This window comes from Fistularia commersonii, chromosome 10 (assembly GCF_037954325.1).
Source record: "Fistularia commersonii isolate RoL2024-O1a breed Wild chromosome 10, RoL_Fcom_v1.0, whole genome shotgun sequence".
Lineage (NCBI taxonomy): Eukaryota > Metazoa > Chordata > Actinopteri > Syngnathiformes > Fistulariidae > Fistularia > Fistularia commersonii.
In genome coordinates, this window is record NC_141293.1 from 16,896,519 (window position 1) to 16,915,874 (window position 19,356).

The window sequence follows — 19,356 nt, forward strand, 5'->3', positions numbered from 1 at the left end:
AAGGACCCATATTTATTATGATTATTATTGTGATGATGATGATGATCATTGTTATATTTATCATCTTATTATTATTATATAATAATAAGATATTAATAATAATCATATTCATATGCACCATAACATTCTTATTCTTATTCTTATTCTTATTCTTATTCTTATTCTTATTCTTTTTTTTTCTTTTTTTTTATTATTTTTTTTAATTATTTTTTATTTGTATATAATAACAAGATAATGATAATAATCATAATAATGTGCACCATAATGTAGCATAATTGTTTTACTTGAAACTCTGGCACAACAATTTCCTTCAGGATACATAAAGTTTTTCTTATTCTCATTCCTATTCTTAACGTTATTATTATTACAATTATTATTATTATTACTATTATCATCATTATTATTTTTATTATTATCATTACGTGATTATTATTAAGAGGGTTCGATGGAGAAGGTTAATTCGCTGTGGTGACCACTGAAGGGAAAAGCCGAAAGGAGAAGAAGAAGAAGAATTAACAGTAATAACAATAATAATAATCATAATAATAAATTATGTAGAATCTTTGTGAAATTCCTGAAAAAAATCATTAGGTACAAGAAAAAGACATTGCATCCTCTGTGCAGCTCCTAAAAGGACTGTTAAGTTGTGTTGTAAAACTGCAAGCAACTATTGCCTGCTTCTTTGCTTTATTTCTTTATTTTAGTTATTTACCAGATATTTGTGGATACTTCTTGAACTGTGAATTTCCTCTTGGGGATGAATAAAGTACTTATCTACCTACTCACCTACCGGAACATAAAATCTGAAGATCTGTGAAGAGTGTGACCTTTGGCTACACATTAGGGTTGGGCCTTGATTAAAAAACATAATAGCTTCGGTGTGACCCGTTTTTACTTCCCTTTCATCCTCATCCGCTGTATTCATTTTTTATATTGTCTTTCTGGATCGCAGTTGGTAATTCTCATTAGCTGAAGTGATCTGCAGCACCTCCTGTAATCCCTTATCTTCTACCAGATAGTGGTCTTCCGTCCACAGTGTCCACCGTCCAACTTACCCAAATTGGATTTAAAACATTTTGTTTCTGAATTCGAGGCGCGTGAGGTCGGGTGTTGACTCTGCTGGCTTATATGAGCAGTGCTATCTTGCACAGCAAAGTTAGCATTACTGACCTGTGCAATAGCTCCAACATGGGAGGTGGTAACAAAATGCTTATATTTCTTATATTTCCATCTGGAAGTTATTAGTATTCAATTTCCTTTCAATCAGTGAGGTCTCCATTCTTTGTCCATCGTGCAATCACAATGTGAGTTGGTGTATTCTGTGCAACTGGAAAACTGTTTGCTTTTAAAAAAAAAAAAAAAAAAAAAAAAAACATTAATTTTTAAATTCAAGCGTGCCGGGTTTTGTTTTTATCTGCTTTGCGTTTCTTTTATTTCCTTTCCTTCCACCTATTATAGTATAAGGGGTAATTAAATATGACAACCTCCTCCACCATGAAGGTCACTGTGTTTGAGTCTCAGTGACACCACCATCCTTCTGAATTTGCAAACATGGGTGGCAGTCAGTGTTTGCACAGCTAAAATAAGACATGTGGCTTTAAGTGATGAATGAGATTCTGGCTTCTGGACAAATAGAATAAACCAGAAACCCTTTCATTATGACTGCATGGCTAAAGCGGCCCCTGATCAAGAACACTCAGAGGGTTTGATACCCATGGACTTTGTCCTTGCATCCATTTGCACACCATAAAAACTGAAAAACTCATTTTGATTTGGAAAGTTACATTTTTGCCACTGAGTCAGAACCATACAACATTGTTGGTCATTGTTGTTTCTTCCATTCCGACTGATCCTCTTTTATCACATGCTTTTATCACATGCTACCTCTGACACTTTTTCTCCAACCATTCCAACCCCCTTGATCACATTTCTTTCTAATTTTTCCTATTTTTCCTACTATCATTGTATGTAAAATCATCCGTCTCACACCATTTCACCTGGGTCCTTCTTATTCACACACATATTCTAGCCTAGCATATTAGCTGAGGCATGGGTTGCTTGAACACTTTAAGTGGAGCTTCCTATTTCTGCATACATACATGTGTATATACATATATATATGTGAATGAAAGAATGCACATAAAAAATTGTCAGTCTTTATCCTGAATTTTTTTGAATGAAAATAGAAATAATTATACACTCATAGTAGAGACTAAAATGAGGATGATATAAGAAAGGAAGATAATATAATAATTAATATACTTACTTTTTTTTCTGTCTTTTTCAGCTTTTGAAATTGAGTTGTTGGAAATTTGTCGCCTACCTGCCCATTTAAAAAAAAAAAAAAAAAATTTTAGCATTTTTATTTCACAAACTTAAAAATAATGATAATTGACTCACAGAAACACCTCACAGAAAATGTTTTCGCTTTCCCGCAGGGAGAAGGTTCCAACTTTCTTCAACTTGGATCGTCCATCGAGCAGCAGATCAATGGTATGTTCAAGGTTATGGAAGAATACCACTGGTACAGCTTTGTGGTCATCACCAGCCTCTATCCTGGCTACGAATCCTATGTGGATTACATTCGGTCCTACACCGACACCAGCTACTTCCGGGGGGAGCTTCAGGATGTCCTGACATTTGACATGTCGGCCGACGGTCTGAACGACATTCGAGCGCGGCGACTCCTGCAGCAGATCGACAGCCAGGTGCTGCTGGTCTACTGCTCCCATGAGGAGGCGGCCTACCTCTTTGGCATGGCGGCCGACGTGGGGCTGGTCGGCCCGGGTTACATTTGGATTCTTCCCAGTCTTGCTGTTGGAAACCCGGACGTCCCGCCGCCAGATAGCTTCCCGGTCGGGGTCATCAGCATCATCACGGACCGTTGGAGGATGAGCCTGAGGAAGAGGGTGAGGGATGGGGTGGCCATCGTGGTGAAAGGTGTGCAGAGCTTCTGGAAACAAAGGGGTTTCATTCCAGAGGGACACAATGACTGTAACAACCCGGTCAAGTCATTAGCTTCTAACGACACCCTGTTCAGGTAAGATTTAATTTGTGTCCTTTAACATGTTATCTTGGATTCCTGTTCCAGCGCTAAGTTTAGCCAGGCTATTAGGCACATTGTTTTGTTAAATGTTCTTTATTTGGCTCAACTGAGAAAGAAAAATGACATCCATTCACCTGTTTTTTTCCCAGTCATCAACCCATTTTCTTAGTATAACAGCCGTTTTAGCTGTCAGCGATGTGATTTTTAACTTTTCTAGAGCAAAATCAAACCCAACAATTTACAAGATATTCATCAAGCATCATTTGTATGTTTGTTGGGGAAACACAGTGGTTAGCAATTCCTGCTAACAGCGAAAAAGTTCCTGGTTTTGATTTTCAACCAAGGTGTTTTTGTTTAATTTTTTGCATTTTCGTCCAATGTCTGCTACAGGTTTTTTTTTAAACCAGTTTCCTCCCTCAATCCAAAAACATCTATTGTATTAACTGAAGACTCTTAACTGCTCGGGCACGTGAATGAAACAATGAATGGTTGGTTGTCTCTGTCAACTGGTCAACTGGTCCACGGTAAACACACCTCTTGCCCAGTTACAGCTGTGATCGCCTCCAGAATGTCACTTTACTTTGGGTTGAGCGCTCTGACAATTTTAACAAAGTTTTGCCAGCCCTGGATTTCTGTTTTTAGTCTATAATCTACTTGAGGGAGAAAAAAAAAATACAGCACTGTAATGACTCAAGATGACATCAATACTTGTAGATGCCATTTATTTAGTTGCTGTTTCTATGGTAAACAGTAATCATGGTGGCAGCAGGAAATATCATTAATTCAGTAAATAAATAAAGACATAAAAATAAAGAAAGAAAGAATAATGATAATTATGATGATGGTGATGACGATGATAATAACAATAATACTAATAATAATAATAATCATCATCATCATCATCATTATGAAGATGATCAGATTCTGTTGTTTCTAATTACAACATGTCCTTAACTGACAAAAGGAAAAAAACAAAAAAGAATTTAAAAGTCTGAATTCTCACTCATCCTTCTAGTATTTTTTCTGTTCAGGAAAAACCTGACTAACGACAGGTGACTATTAAGGAAGTATATTGATTCAAGCATTTTATACCTTTTTTTTTTTTTTTTTTTTTTAATTTAATAGTTTGATTTTTTTTTTTTTTTACCTAATTTTAGGTAAAATTTTGGTTTGCGACTGAACACAAAAGAGTGACTATTCAAATCCAGCTTCACTCATTGCCAAAAGGTGAACTGAGATCTGTTATTATTTCTATCAAAGTTTTGCAGCAGAGCAAGTTTGTGGATAAATCTATCATGTGAAAGGGAATAATAAAAAAAATAATAAAATGAAATAATAATAAATAATAATATCCACTGCTAAAAATATAGCATTTAAACAAGTGTTTGTTTCAAAGCAAAGTGAAGATGCCAAATGTATCAAACGAGAAAAGCGTGTTTATTTCTCACATGCATCAGGGGGGAGTGACATTGTTAAAATGAGCTTTTCTTTTCTTATTTCTATAAAAATCACAAAATTAAAAAGATTGGGCAAAATTAAAAAGATTGATTGAATAACCAGAATAGCCTTGTAAACATTATACCTCTTGTACATGCTACCAATCAATTTTCTTATAAATTCTAGTGGCAAATTTTCCCTTTTAAGTCAACAATATTTGTAGGGGGTAATTTCATCAAGTCTTTTTTTGAAATTCATTTTTAAAATTAATTTGTCATATTTGATTTAGAGGAGCAGTTCATTACAAATAAAGATTTTTGTAATTGATCTCTTTAGCTCCTTTACACTAAAACAAAGGAAAATTTTGGGCTTGGTGTCACTTTAAGTTCATGATATTACTGATTCGGTCCCCTTGAAATCAAATTAGGCCGTATGTGGCAAGTTGACACCCCTGCTGTAAACAAAACCATCATACTCGTAGCAGCAGCACGCTAACAAACATATTTTCCACAGAGAATCTCTCTGCACTCTTAATTTACAGTATGGCAGTGCGACTCCGTAAATTCTGCAAATTTTTTGCAAGGATGGAAAGATGCTGGACACCATCTTTGGTTTTTCTGTGTGGTTGAGCTCGAAGTTTGAGGTTCCCTGCAACAATTACATTCACTGGGAACCAAATGCTGTTTGTGATGGATTAGATGATAACCGGGTCCCACAGAGGCATCAGGGAATATTTTGTATTGTTCAAAGATGTATTTCTGCAAGATTGTCAACGCATAAAAAATTGTAATTCCTCTTGTCCTTACAAACGTTCAGGCTTTTTTTTCTCTTCCTTTTTTCATTTTGATTTGTAGATAAATGCTTTGGATCAGCAAATTAAACACAAATTAAACACAAATTAACTCAAATTAAACACAAATTAACTTGCTATGGAGTGCATTATTAAATCGGTAATTTATAATTTGCCATGTCTTTGGTTTAAGGGACACAGAACTACTGTGATGCAACACATTCATACTGTAATAACAGTTACCGTCTACCAAAACTCTGGTTTCGTGAAATATCTTTATTTATTGTCGTCTCAAATGCAATGGAAAAAAATTTGTTCCATCAATGTAATGAAGAATTATTTAGTGACACCGTAGTTCATCTTTTCTCTTCCAAGATGTCAAGATTTTAAAGCCTGAGGAAAAACAAAGCATTAGAAAACACTTGATGGTTGGTTAGTGGAGTGACACAGCCTTTTTTTATTTCATATTTTTACTTAATCCTTTAAAGATTGTTTATTGTTTGTAAAATTCAAACAGGAATGTAATCAAATGGATCAGGAATTGTGTAAATCAGGTGTAAAACAGAGAACAGAGGAAAATGCGTTTTATTTTTACCAGATCTTAAATTGTGCTGTAAAAATAACGACTTACTCATTTCATTTTAAATGACTTGAAATTACTCATTATTTTATCATTATTTCTCATGGTTGTAGCCGTTCTTCGTAAACACGCTTCAAGCAAAAGAGACCGAATAAAGTTCCCGCAATAGTCTAATTTCATTTTTCCCGGTCAAACATTGGCTTCCCCTCCGGTTCTCCGAGCTGTCCTTGATTGACTGAAGATTTTTCTTTGATAATGAGTCAGCCAACATGTTAATTGGATTATCACAGATTATCGGATTTAATAGGCTTTTCGACCAGAAGGCCACTCGCCGGGCTTTCATCACCTCTGCTGGAGCAGTTGCTGAGGTGAGAGAAGCTCCACAGGTCAGATACAATTCAAGTGTGTTTTTACCGCGCGAAAATTTAATTCTCGCAAACCCTTAAACGAAAGAAGGAGTCAGTTGTCAGTCCGGAAAAAACAAGATATCACCTCGCAATTCAAATTCACTCTCAATGAATGACATTTAATTTTAGATCCTTATATGTAGAAAAAGAAATTTCAAAATAATTTACTGATTTTATGGGGTTCTCATGTGAGAAGTTGTTTGCAGATGGATCTCGAATCCTCTAGATTTTTTGTAGATTCAATGAGAAAAAAATAAAATAGAAGAAAAAGAAAAAATGAAATAAAAAGTTTAAATAAGTTTCTACTAGCTATGATCTCTAGCTAAAGGCTAACAAAGAGTTCATAAGCACAGAAACTTCTGCATCAACGCGGTATCATCATCATCATCAACTACTTTAACCAATAGAATTAAAAATCTTTTTTTTTTTTCATTTTTATATGAAGTTGCAACCAAGTGTAAGATGCATATGTTCAATCGAGTGCAGTATCACCGTCATTAACTTCCACTGATTTCCTTTTCTTTTTACAGGCATTTGTTGAACGTAACCTGGGAACACAACGACTTCTCCTTCAACAGTCACGGTTACCTGGTGAATCCCGCCATGATCGTGATCACGCTCGATCGAGAACGACAATGGGACAAGGTAAGATTTTCACAAGAAGGCAAAAATAATTTTTTTCCTCTTTTCATTTAAAAATATAGTCGTACGACGTATCATTTTTTGTTGAAAGATCAAAGAGAGGTCTCCGATCTCACAATAATAGAGCCACCTACTCACGGTTGCTCTCCATCTATTAAAAGATATTAATGCTGTTAAAATGATAACTTTTTTGTTGTCTCTTGAGTTGATGTGTCTTTAAAAATCAGTGCAAAACACCTCTAAGTATTTCATCCAATACTGATTGCATTCACAGCTCCCGTCAATCTTTTTTTCTTTAGTTTTTGAAATCTAGAAGACCTTAAATGTATAGATTTTCATTTTTATTTATTTATTTATTTATTTGGTTATTGGTTTGTTTTCTGTATTTCAGTTCTATTTGATCATTTTCAAAGATCAAAGATTAAACATTTAATGGCTTATTTTCACATTAATTGCACCCACATTTTCAATATAACAAAGATTTAAAACTTGATGGACCATTGAAATGGTAAATTGTAAATGGTCTTCACTTCTAAAGGACTTTGCACTGAATTACATTCAGCCTTTCACACACACTCTCATGCACACGCAAACATATACACATACACGTATGTATGTGTTTTTTTTGTTTTTTTTTTTTTCAATTCGACGGGATGAATGCTACAATTCATACTGATCACAAATCAGGACAACGACATCATTTTATGTTGATTTTTGTAATAAATGTGTCTGAAAAAAATTTGCATTTGGTGCTCCTGTCCATAAACATGTACTCTGTAAACACATATAGATAGATAGATAGATAGATAGATAGATAGATAGATAGATAGATAGATAGATAGATAGATAGATAGATAGATAGATAGATAGATAGATAGATAGATAGATAGATAGATAGATAGATAGATAGATAGATAGATAGATAGATAGATAGATGGTCCTTCTTTTCTCCTCTATTAATAGTCTCAGTAGATTACTATGGTCTTAAAACATCCTGGTATGGTCTTAAAATATCTTTATATTCTTGTCCTTGGGACTATTGTATACTTATGTTGACTCTGGAAACATCCCAAACTAAAAGTCACTCCTAATTTATACCTCATACACAGAACACTCAGAAGATTGAAATTAATATGGTCACAGTGTCAGTGTCTCATTTTAAGGGTGAATAAGAAAGTGTGAAACTTCAGGTCAAGTTTATTTTGCAACACTGTTCAGAAACTCTGCTTGTTAATTGGCGTTTGGCGCAGATTTATATGGGATGATAAAACGCCAGAGCTGCCTCTGCAAAAGACTTGTATACTAGTGGTGAAGTGATAAATAATAATAAATAAATGTTAAAAATCCAGATTAAACAGGGGATTTCTTCAACTTTTATACAAGCACATGAAATGATCTGGTTATTTATCTATTTATGTATTCATTTACTCATTTAAGTGGTTTTGCAATAACAAAATAAAGCTTTGTTTTTAAAATAGGGATACGAAGTTCGATTTTTTGCTGTTGTCGAATGGCAATTTCAAGGTTTGTGCAAATGTCTCATTCTCTGATCATTTGTTACATATCAGTTTTTTTTAAAGTCAATTTTTCTTTAAGTTATTTTGAGGTTATGATGTGAAACTAATGAAATTGTTTGACCTTACTTTTTAAATGACCTTTAGAAAATAATACAACTGGAAAGGAGAGAGCAAAAAGACAAACAATAAGCATATTGTAAAGAAAAAATGTCAAAAAAGAAAAATGGCCAAAAATGCCTCAACCGAAAAAAGGAGATAATAAAAACAATAGTCGTATAAAACAAAAAATATGGATATTCATGTATTCATTTTCCCGAATAATTTTGTAAAATGTCAAATAAACTCTGGATCTCTAATGGATCAACATTAAATGCATTCATCAACAAAATAAGAAAACAAAACTGACCCTTTATATTTCTTATTACTTGTCTATAGCTGTAACATATCAATTCTGAATTTCTTTATTCATAAGTTTAACACAGCCGGTTAAAGAATGAGTTGATCTCAAGGACAATAGGTGAACTGTATTAGACTTACTATGTCTTTGCAAATAGAAGACTAAATGAAGCAGGACTAAAAAAGAAAAGTATTACTTTTTAACTTTCTATTCATGCTTTTTTTACCCATGTTGAGCTCAGGATTGCAAAAATCGCAGATCAATAATTTTTTTGTTTACTTTTTCTTTTCTTTGTGGCTTGTTTCTGCTAGATGAGATAAACAACCGAATATAAGTTCTCAATAAATTTGTATAATTGGGAAAATAAAAAAAAAAGGGTATAAAGCACTATATCATGATGACAGTTGATATACTTTTCCCTCCGAAACACATTATTAAGATATCAGGTCAAGATAATCCAGTTTTAATGTAGTTAAATAACCGACTGACTCGCTCTATGGAAAGTATCTATGTTTTTGGAAATTTCTCCTTAATATTGTCTCCTGTAAGCAGGTGCATTGACAGAAAACTGCTAAAATACATCACAAAATGGAGCGATCAGTCATTACGTTCCCATTCGTGGATGAAACTCCCATCACTTTATTTAAACTCATTAATAGAATGTTATGAAATGACTGTTCAGATAGTGTTGGTCTAATATCACTGATAAAAAGGTCATCCCTTGAAGGTAGCAGTGGTGCCGGTTGTGGCTTCAGGGAGCAGGGGTCACGTGCACTAATAGTGTAATATTTTGCCTGATTCATTGCCTGCCATGGAAACACCAGTGGGGGAAATTAGCGTGACGTTCCTCGACATGCACCCCACTGGTTACGCGGGAAAAAAAAAGTGTTGAAAAGAAAACACTAATGGAAAACTGTTTATTTTAGTCCACTGATATAACATTTTGCGAAACACCAAATAAAAAAACTGAAATGTTGCTGAAAAATTATTGTTTCTATTTCCGCTGGCCCATAATGTTGAATTATGACAAATCCCATATTGTCACTCACTAAGCTTTTCGAGGATAAATCAGAATAAAATAATTGATATTGATGATAAAATTATGAGATTTTTGGTGACCCCTTTTTAATGAAGTTCCTGCCACAGGAAATAAAACTTTACTTTAAAAATAAAGAAACTGCAGCTGAACCACAAAGTAAGAAGAGTGTTTAGCTCGTGGCTTTTACACCGAAAGCTTAACATCAAGTGCATCTCCATAAACTTTTGTATGCAAATTTGCAGCCAAACACATATTAAGATCCAGGTAAACTGACCTCAAGGTAGCTCATACTGTTTTCTCCTTTCAATTTTACAAAGAAATAAACAGAATGTGTATGCAAAATGGGGAAGTTTTATCTCACTTTAATTCAAAATAAAAAGTTTGACAGGATTCAACTGATCACCATATAATTGAATGATCAGAAAATCTTCTTGATTTATAAATGTTGCTTTTTACATTTTCTGATTTTTTTTGAACACTCATTTCTTGTAACTATTGCATTTATTTAAACATGATTATGAGCTAAACATCGGTTTGAGCCACTTAAAATAAACATGTAAATAAAAAAAAATATTAGTCATGTTTAATTTTCCAGTGAACCTGCAGGAACTCTCAAATGTTTACATAGTACATAGCGTGGTAGCTGGATGAATCCGGAGAGCAATTCAGTTTTAAATTAGCCACTTATTTACATCTTATTTTACATTAAGATGTAAATACTTTTAAATTATTTATGACTGAAAATATATAATGCAGCTTGATTTCCAAGGCTAAAAACATTGTCAACTTTGTTCATGGGAGACTTTGGTGCGCACATCAAAATGAGATATGATGATACAGAAGTGTGTTAGTAGTAACGGTAAAATTTGCAAGACGATCCATAAGCTCACTCTTTTCTGTTTGATCACAACAATGTACATTTCCAATTTCTAAACTTCCAGCAATTCCTTTGGATCATATAAAGTTGAGCAACTTTTTACAGAAATGAATGGAGGTTCCATGTATTGTACTTCAACCAGACTGTACCGAAATGTATATGTGTATATATATAGTAATGATAATAATAATATATATCGTCACCCTCTTAAAATAATCGCTTAAGTCATTTTGTTACAAAAATGTTTTTTTGCCTAAATCATCTCCTCATGATGCTGACCACGTCTGGCAAAATTGCCAACATCCTCAGTGAAACATCTGCCATTCTACCCCTTTAGTAGAAAAAGCCTATGTAAAGAGTGTGTCAAATGGTTCAGTTTTCTGTGTTTCCTGAATAATCGGGAAAAAAGACTCAGGCGATTATTTTAAGAGGGTGATGATATTATACAATAATAATGATTATTATTACAATTTATAATTTATTCATGTATTAATGTATTGATGCACCATATATATATATATGTATTTATTGGAGGCTACATATATTAACATATATTATTCATCAACCATTCATCAACCATACTATACTGAGATATATATCAATAATAATAATAATAATAATAATAATAATAACACAATTATAATAGTTAATAATTAAACCAATAATTGTAATTTATCCTTTATTACTTTATTAATGTATCCTATATTATATTATATTATATTATATTATATTATATTATATTATATGTTGGTTTGTTTTGGTTGATTTTTTTTTGTCCCAAAACTTGCTAATTGAAAATGTATTTGAGACTTGAATGATAAACTCAAGAATGACCTGACGTAGTGATGAGATCATAACTACTGGTATTCACAAAAAATGTAACAAGCAAGAAGATAAAATTGCTCAAAAGTCCCTTTGAGCAGCAGTGATAATTGATACTCCTGTATAAATGAATAATAACTTGATGGATGGATGATGGATGGATGGATGGACGGATGGACGGATGGATGGATGGATGGATGGACAGATGCATGGATGGATGGATGGATGGATGGAAATACATAATATCAACACCAGTTATTCTAACTGCAGAAAACCAAGCAGCTTTCTTCCCCAAGGTTGTTTTTGGACAGAATATGACTTTGAGTTATAGGAAGCTACTTTATTCGGGCAGATTTATGAGATTTTATATTGAAAATTCTTTATGAAAAAGGTCAGGATAATGTATTGCTGCAAGGTATTACATTCATATTTTAGTTTTACCTGGAGAGACTTCTGAAATGACCACTCATAACTCATTAAAGATGTATTCATCCCGACAAAACTGTCAGACAATTTGTTGGATTATAATGTCAAATGTCATTTGATATTCATTTTCCAAGAGAAAATAGTCACTCATCAGCTTGAGAAAATGCATGCTTACCTACAAATCTTGTCTGACTTATTTTAAATGTTATAGAAGGTCAGACATAACATAGTCATGTCCAATTTAAATGAATAGAGAACATGGTTCACTAATAAGAAAGTCCTATTAGCTGAGAGCAGAAGAATGCTGACCATTTTTAGAAATTGAATTCTTCCAAAGATTTGCAGCACTTTTTAGGGTGAGACAGAACTTTCCTTTTCACACTAATAGTATTTTTATGTGTCTTGACAACAAGTCTCCAATTGAACAATGCTTTCTTAATTGGAATGAATGATGTTTTATATTTGGCAGAGGTCATACACTGGCATAGGAGCCTTCTTCCACTGAACCAAAAATAAGAGAAAAGAGAAATAAAGCAATACGCAAGATGGTGAAAAACAACTAACATGCTGTTATTCTATGCCTGGGAAACACTTGGAGCAAGTCTTCAATGTATCATGTTACAAAGACTAATGGTCTCATACAAGAATATGTTTATGGTTTTTCAACACATTCATCCAAGTGCAGACCCTGTTGGAAAAATAAAGAAAACCAGTATTTATCAGTTTATTTACTCCAACTTGAAATTTCAGTCAGTCCAATGAAGCAACGAAGTGATGCGTAACTTGTATACCTTGATAAAGTTTGAAAAAATGGCATTATAAAATGGAAACATCTTTGTCTTGAGCAAAGATACAACTTAGTGGTGCAAACTGTCAACAAGTCCACCTTACAGAAGATTCCTGGCTTGTTCCAGTGGCCAACTAAGCCCTTTCTGTGTGGAAAATACCAGTTGTCCCAGTAACTGTCTGAGTTTCCTCCCGTTGTTCATTAACATGCAGTAGCTTAACTGAAGATTTAAATTGTCCTTGGGTAAGAACGAGTGAGAAAATGCTTATGATTGCTACGTATGCCACTTTTATCGACCGGTGTCTATTCTAGGATGTACCACGCTCTTATATCCAATGTCAGCTGGGACTGGCTCCAGCCAAATGTTTCTGGGTTGTGCAGAGGATAATTAAGTAAGGAATAAACCTAAGACCATGTTGTTAAAAATGAAACATAATGTGACAGAATGTATGATCAACAATTACTTTGCTGACTTGTCATTGCCAAAGGAGCTTTCAACAAGTATTATTCAGGTCTTGACTGTCGGGTCAAGTGAACTTAAAATGTTTAATTTTTTTTTTCCAGCTCATTTCCCCAGAAACATTCAATTAAACAGGAAACTGGTTGGAATTACTTCTCTCATGCAATATTGGATTTTTAATTGGACTTTGTCATGCCCAGTGACCCAAAAATCAATTTTCCCCATAAAACTTTCGACAACTGTTTTCACAGCACTGGGTGGTGATAGAGACCAAAAAGTAAGTAAACTATTGCTAGATTAGAAAACCATCTAAATTATGGCATTCATCCTGTGTGTTTGATACACATCAAATAAAATACCCGAAGAGACGAAAATATAGAAATACGTTTGAAGAAACCGAATGTATTTGTCTGACATTTGAGAACCACATAAAAGAATATCGAGGTCAGAGGTTCCTATTAAAACGCCAACAACAAATGAATTCGGAGGCTATTAAGATATTATTTTGATTAATAGAAAGTTCAGTGCTCGGATCAATGATGTTTAATCAGAGTATTTCAATGCTGAAAATGTATGTTGTTAAGATGTAAAAAAAACGTCTACTACAATCATTCCCACTCAACTATTGACCCCAATTTTTAGGTCATTTAAGATTTCTTCACTGATTCTCCCTTTCCTTCTTTCGTCCAGGTGGGAACCTATGAGTCGGGGATCCTACAGATGAGATATCCAGTGTGGCCACGTTACGGCTCCTACCTGGAGCGAGTGTCCGATTACAGGCATTTGACAGTTGCCACTCTGGAGGAACGGCCCTTTGTCATCGTGGAGGCGGTGGATCCGGTAACGGGTACATGTGTCAGCAACACCGTGCCCTGCCGACGACAGTCCAACAAAACAGAAGCGTAAGAGATGTCACTCGTCGTGGAAACGTTTGTTCATTAGTCATACCTCTCATCCGGCGCTCGGAGTCGCAGTAGCGCTGGAGCCGAAAGGCGGGGAAAACACCCCGGACCGGTCACCAATCACAAGGCCAATTATAGAAGCTACACAACCGTTCGCTCTCTGATTCACACGTCTCCAATTAACCTTCTGAATGACTTTGGATTGTTGGAAGAAACCGGAGAACTCGTAGAAAACATGGGTAGACCGTGCTTTAGAATTTTAGTGCACTGTTTATTAAGCTTTGGATGTGTAGAATTCCGCATCGCCGGCCTTTAAGTTGGCAAAGCCGGCACACAATTATATGTAGAATATTTTTCAACTTATGACATCTTGTAGTTTTTTCTTGATCAATTTAAGAACTTTTATAAAATGAACTACTATAAGATTCTTAAGTAAACATGAGTTTTTTTCATTACCCTACATCACATTCAATGCAGATTTTCAAAAGGGATTAGGAGGGTAATATCCAAGGGCTGGACCAGTAATGACCCACTAAGGAATATATTTGTGGTGTACAATTTTTATGGAGCATCAACTCTGAACACCTCAATTAGTGACTTTTAAAATGCGTTTGTCATTATCCGTATGGAGCTGTGCTTCCCATGGCTTATGCAGAATGAAATGTGTTGAATTAACCTTAAATGTCCAATTTTCATGGAGCATTCATAGACAAAATATTGGTAATATTCAAGAAAAAAACATTATCATAATGACATCGACTAACATCGACTACTGTTTTCAAAGAGGCAAACGTTAAATGTTGACATCGGAGAATTACAAACAGAAAATCAACGACCGAAGTACACGACAAGGTACACCTTGTCGCCACGGTTGCAGCAGGCAAATGGAGTATTGTAATCGCTTTTTCAAGGATTATGCTCTAATTAATGCATAGGTCAATTAGCATGCAACAAACGGGAAAACCTCAGGTGGTGATCAACAAAGCAAACGGTCTTGTTCATGGTGCGTCCACATTTTGCCCTCCTGTCATGCGAAAGTACAACACGAGTTAGTGCATCACATGTGCACCTGTACAGGGCGCCCACAAAAACACCTGGGCTATCAAGAGTCAAACTACAAGAGGCGGGCAAAGTTTCCCACTGCTGAAAAAAACGGCCTGCTGGTCTCCCCACAATATGTCACATAGCCCCTAGCTAGCTGGTTGGCTGTCCTCAGCAGCCTCAGTGTCCATCATAAGATCCTTTAGTGGCGTAGGGACTATGCTCTGTCCGCAGGGCCATTGGATGCCTCCCTAGTAGACTCCATGGATGAGGTTGATCCCCGAGGCTGGTATCTAGTCCTTAACTCGCTCTCTGGTCCGCACAACTCCTCTTTAACAACCTGGCCACTGGATACAACGTCCGAGAGTTTCTCCAGAACAGGGTGCCGGGTCCAACCCAGTGGCTCATTTGTTTAGGGGAAAGGTTTTCCTTCCTCTCTGGACTTTTTACATTACATTACATTTGGCAGACGCTTTTATCAAAAGCGACTTACAATAGAGGACATAGGGACAGCAAATAACACTTGCAAATACAAGATGGACAGGAAATATACAGAACAGTAAGCTCGGGTTAGTGAGGTTTTGGTTTTTTTTTTGACAAAGACATACACAAAAGTACACACACACACACACACACTGCGTAGCCTAACTTGGTGCCTAACCTGATCTGGGGCATCAGCGCAGTAAAAAGTCCTGTAAGAGAAAAGTTTTTACCTGTTTCTTGAAGGTTGAGAGAGATGATGCTTGTCTTGTTGCTTCCGGAAGTTTGTTCCACCACTGAGGTGGTAGAACTGAGAACAGTTTTGCCTGAGATCGCTTAGAGCGAGCAAAAGGTACTGCTAGTAGGTTTGTATTGGAGGAATGCAGCTCTCTGCCGGGAACATAAGGTCTTATCATTTCGTTCAAATATGCTGGACCTGTTCCTGAGGTGGTTTTGAATGCCAGGGTCAGGGCCTTGTGCTTGATCCTGGCAGCTACTGGTAGCCGGTGCAACTGGATCTTGTACCTCAAGAGGGAAATCCTCTTCATGACAAGAAGTGTCATAGGGCATTTCCTCTCTCCTTGCTCCCCTTCCTTTGACTGCACTGCGCCAAGGCCCACATTACCGCCTCTGGTGCAAACAACACCTGCCAGTAGCCAGTCATCGGACGAGTCCACACCCCAGTCTTGGTGCGCTCGCCACCGGCAGTGATGATCCCAAGGCTGTTGCATTTCCAACCCCGCGATCGTAGGTCAGCGGTGCCAGGCAGGACCCCATGGGTATATCAGTAAGATTCAATTCAAATTACTTCAAAAACCTTCATTTGTCCCCTGGGGGCAATTACGAGATGATAGACCCAGTGTTCACCTGGGCCCTTTATTGGGGGCCGTCATCCCTGCAGTACAGATAAAGTCCAAAAGGCAAAGTTTGGACCTGGGGGGGAGGTGGCAGTGGTTTCAGGTGGCAGCTCTGATGCTGGCTACGGAGCTGGACTTCTTGGTGCCAGTGCTGAGCAGTAGCATGCAGTTAAACGTAAACTACCATCCCATCACACCAGGTGATACGCACGCTCCACAACTGCTCTGCATAACATGCAGTGACCATTAATGAGGGCATGAAACCCTCAAAAAGACTTTACTAAATAGAGACCAAGCAGCTTGCATTAACAGACAAGCCCTTGGAATTTTGAAAGAACAAAATGTGAACATTAGCGATAAACACGGGCCAAAACAAGATTGACGGAGTTAAATGGACAAAGGGAAGTGTGTGCCATAGCTATGTGTTACTGTCTACCATCAGTCCCCGATGAGACCATCTAGTTGCAGGGAAACAAGTTCAGGACTCCCAATGACTCGCATTACAGTGAGTCAATATTGGTGTGACAATCGTATGATAATTATCAAAAGTTCAATCATTTCATTGCTTTTTTTTTTTATGCCCCATCAGCCCCCCATCCACAAAATGGTTGTCAGGCTTGAAAGTGGTCTGTGGAACTACTTATTATTTATTGTCAGTCTGTTTATTTGTTTGTTTGTTTGTCAGGGGGACTTGTGGCTTCCCCTTTGTGTGAAGCTGTATATGTTGAGAATGTGTTGTTGTTGTGCATACATGCTATAATGATAATAAGCAGAATGGTGTCTCGACCAATATACCATTATCTATGTAGACTGACATACAGCAGGTGACCCCGACTCAGTTTAAGCTCCCACCTGCACCCACTTTGCAAGGAATAAAAAGGGTTAGCAGAGTGAGACCATTTGACTTTCAGCGTGCTTCCATGCCCTTGGCCTCTCCCTCCACTCTCAACAACTCAGACCCACTTCATTGCTTTCCAAATGGGGAGCCATCAATCACACAGCCTCAACACCTCCACCCCCGAACCTCTGGGCATATATTTTGCCTTCTGGTGCACAATCTGTGTCATCCACTCTGTCCTAGTCACGATTGCCTGAAAAAAAAAAAAACATTGATGACAGATACTGTAGCAGTAACCAACAACTCTCTATTTCCTGTAAGACAAGATCGATAGCAGGATCAGAAATATGTCCTATTCATGTTGTCATGTTGTTGAGACAAATTGAAAGGTAATGCTCAGGTTAAGCCTCGTAGCCCAATTCAAATGGAGTAAGACCGGTTCAACTGTACCAACGGAGCTCCCTGGAGCTTTGCGCCTCTAGATACATTTTATACATGTGTAGTTTCAGAAAACCGAAGTAGATAAGACAAGACCAGACCAGACCAGACCAGACCAGACCAGACAAGACAAGACAAGACAAGACAAGACAAGACAAGACAAGACAAGACAAGACAAGACAAGACAAGACAAGACATGATTTTAGTCACCAGATTTGTAATTCACTAGATTCTAGTCACTATTCCTCCTATGCACATGACTAAACTATCTCAGTCTGATCTTTCTGAAATCATCTCCTAAACATCTAACATGTACTTTCCATCTGATGGACTTATTCCTGATCCTATGTGTCCTCGTCACTCCCAAAAAGAACCTCAGCATCTTCATCTCTGCTTCCTGTCTTATCATGGGTGCCTCTGTCACTGAACCATATAGCATCACTGATCACAGCACTGTATTGTAAACCCTTCCTTTCCCTTGTATTCCTTTATCACACATTTCCCCAGACACTTTTCTCCAGTCTGCTTGCACATGTTTCTTCACCTCTTTTTCACATTTGCCATTGCCTTCGATTGTCTGCCCTGTTTGTCTCCACTCCCTGTAGCCTCACAGTTCCACTGCTGCTACTCTCTTAGACACTTCCAAATCTCCACGGGTTTGTCATCAGGACCCACTGCCTTTCCACTCTTCAATGCTCTCTTCATTTCACCTGTACTCATCTCTTCTATTTCGACACTAGTCACCTCCTCGATCCTTCACTCTCTTTCCCTTTCCGCGTTCACAAGCTCTTCACAGAACTCTTTCCAGCTACTCATCTGGCACCTGTCGCAACATTTCCCTTATCTTTAATCACAGAACCTGCTGCATGTCCTTCCCATCTCTATCTCTGTCACCTGGAAGCTCTCCCTGACCAGCCAGCCTTTATCAACTCCTCCCCTTTTCTGCTTCCACCACTTCCAACCTCCGCTCTGCCTTCGTCCACTTCATCTCCCCCGTCACCAGATTTATCCGACAAACCGCTCATACCTACCACTACTTTGCAATCGCTGATTTCCTTCAGATTACATCACTATACCAGATGTAGTCCTGAACCTGCACTATGTTCCTGGATTTTCTGAAAAAATGTATTCACTACAGCCATTTCCACCCTTTTTGTAAAGTCTACTACCTTCTGTCCTTTGGTGTTCATGGCTTCCTCATTACCTCCAATGCCTGCACCTATTGAATCCTTCAGCAATTACCACTCTCTCACCTCTGGGGATATTCTGCATCACTTCATCGAACTCACTCCTGAAATTTAACATGCTCAATAACAACACTGAGCATCACAGCTAGCTTCAGACTCATCCCTTTATCTGACACTCTTTTCACCTCAAGACTTTTTCTAACAAATTCCTCCTTCAAGATAACTTTTACTCCATCTTTGTAGCTATGAATAACATGATAGTACAACCTAGAACCAGCAAAAAAATAAAAATAAACAGCAAGAACAACAGGAAAAAGTAACTTTGCAATGTATTTTTTGCTTCAAAATTTGAAACCAAAATGATTTTTTTGAAGAAAAAACATCTA

General features: G+C 36.7%; 1 protein-coding gene across 3 annotated transcripts in view; it reads left to right on the forward strand.

Moving 5' to 3' along the window:
- grin2ca (glutamate receptor, ionotropic, N-methyl D-aspartate 2Ca) overlaps positions 1–19,356 on the forward strand; it is an 82,819-nt gene that overhangs the window by 36,711 nt on the left and 26,752 nt on the right. For all 3 annotated transcript variants that reach the window (XM_086154075.1, XM_086154074.1, XM_086154073.1), the window contains 3 exons: positions 2,439–3,040; positions 6,791–6,905; positions 13,918–14,129. In XM_086154075.1, coding sequence (XP_086010201.1) covers positions 2,439–3,040; positions 6,791–6,905; positions 13,918–14,129 — 929 coding nt within the window. The remainder of the gene's footprint in view (positions 1–2,438; positions 3,041–6,790; positions 6,906–13,917; positions 14,130–19,356) is intronic.